Consider the following 1,556-nt stretch of genomic DNA (forward strand, 5'->3'; position numbering starts at 1 on the left):
TTGATTCAATTTATATGCCGCCCTTCCCCGGCGACTCAGGGCGGCTTACAATGCGTTAAGCAATAGCCTTCATACTTTTGTATATATCTGCTTAGTAGGGCTTTCGGACCCCCCCAAGCGGTGTTGTTTTTTATACAAAGTCAACTTATTACCCCCACAATCCGGGTCCTCATTTTACCTACCTCGGAAGGATGAGTCAACCTTGAGCCTGGTGAGATTTGAAGTCGCAGTAATTGCAGGCAGCTGGCAGCTAAGTGCTACTTTAACAGCGCTTTAGTCCGCTGCTCCACCAAGGCTCTTTCAATTACTTTTTCAAATATATATATTTGTGCCGCTTCAAACAATATTTTAATCACTTTTAATTGAACAGTAAATCTAATGAATTCATAATACAATATAATTTCCAATTTTTTAGTTAAATTCCAAGATTACAATTAAAAATGTTCCAATTTTAAATTGGGTTTTAAATGTTTTACATAAATTGGATGTTTTTAAATTTGTTTTTGAGTCCAAATTATTTAATCTATTTTTAATAGCTTTTAACTTTTGTATGTTATTTGTATTTTTATCTTGGCTGTTCACGGCCCTGAGTCCCCTGGGAGTAGGGCGGTATATAAATATGATAATAAATAAATAAAAATTGTTGCATTTTCTATAGTTACAATTAAAGATATTCCAAATATTGCAATCTTATTCCAATTCATTTAAAAGTCATTATCTTGACTTCTTCCTAGCTCTATGTGGGCGCCCTTTCTCAGTTGCCTTCCCATTGGGTTTGAAAAAAACGCGGGCACTTTAAAAAAAAAAACAACCTCTGACCTTTTCTATCTCTGCGCTCCCAGTGACGTCGGCCGTTTTTTTTTTTTTTTGTCTCCGCGCGCATGCGCTTTCCGCTGTCGGGGGGAACGGCCGTTGAGGCGAAGGGTAGCTAGGCCGTGAGAAGCCGGGGGCTCGCGTAGATGTCTTCGCCGGAGGAGGCGCGGGTCGCGCCGGCCCCGGAAGGGGACCTGACGCTAGAGTGGGAAACGGATGAAGAACGCATGGCGTTTCTATTCTCGGCTTTTAAACAGAGCCGGGAGGTTAACGCCACCGAGTGGGACAGCAAGATGGGCTTTTGGAGCGAGCTGGTGTTGAAATGGGGAAGGCGGAAAGGAGGGATCTGCACCTGCCTGAGGGAGCTCCAGCAGGATTTCGAGCGCCGGGGGAGCGTCCCCCTCAGCCTGGGCACCGTCCTCCGAGAGCTGCTCAGGTGAGGCCGGCGGGGCCGCTCGGTTTCGGTGTGTGTGGTGTGTGTGGGGGGGGGGGGCGAGAGTGCCTCTGAGCATGTGCTGACGGCCTCTCACAGTTTCCCTCGAAGGCCTTGCCTTTTCCAGGAAGGCAAGAAGGGGAAGCCGTATTGGACCTCGTGTCGTTATAAAAATATTATTATTATTATTATTATTATTATTATTATTATTATTATTATTATTATTATTATTATTATTATTAATTTTTTATTATTATTAAATAATAATATAATATAATAATATATCCATTATTTCTTAAAATGTGTTTCA

The 1,556-nt window shown here is 42.5% G+C and overlaps 1 protein-coding gene across 2 annotated transcripts in view; it reads left to right on the top strand.

Annotated features, from left to right (window-relative positions):
- The first annotated feature begins 904 nt into the window (after nucleotides 1-904).
- Nucleotides 905-1,556, top strand: part of CHMP7 (charged multivesicular body protein 7) — a 24,801-nt gene continuing 24,149 nt past the window's right edge. For both annotated transcript variants that reach the window (XM_070952445.1, XM_070952446.1), the window contains exon 1: nucleotides 905-1,249. In XM_070952445.1, coding sequence (XP_070808546.1) covers nucleotides 960-1,249 — 290 coding nt within the window. In that variant the 5' untranslated portion in view covers nucleotides 905-959. The remainder of the gene's footprint in view (nucleotides 1,250-1,556) is intronic.

The sequence above is a fragment of the Pituophis catenifer genome, unplaced genomic scaffold, assembly GCF_029215685.1.
Source record: "Pituophis catenifer annectens isolate HBS135680 unplaced genomic scaffold, rPitCat1.0.hap2 SCAF_12, whole genome shotgun sequence".
Classification (NCBI taxonomy): domain Eukaryota; kingdom Metazoa; phylum Chordata; class Lepidosauria; order Squamata; family Colubridae; genus Pituophis; species Pituophis catenifer.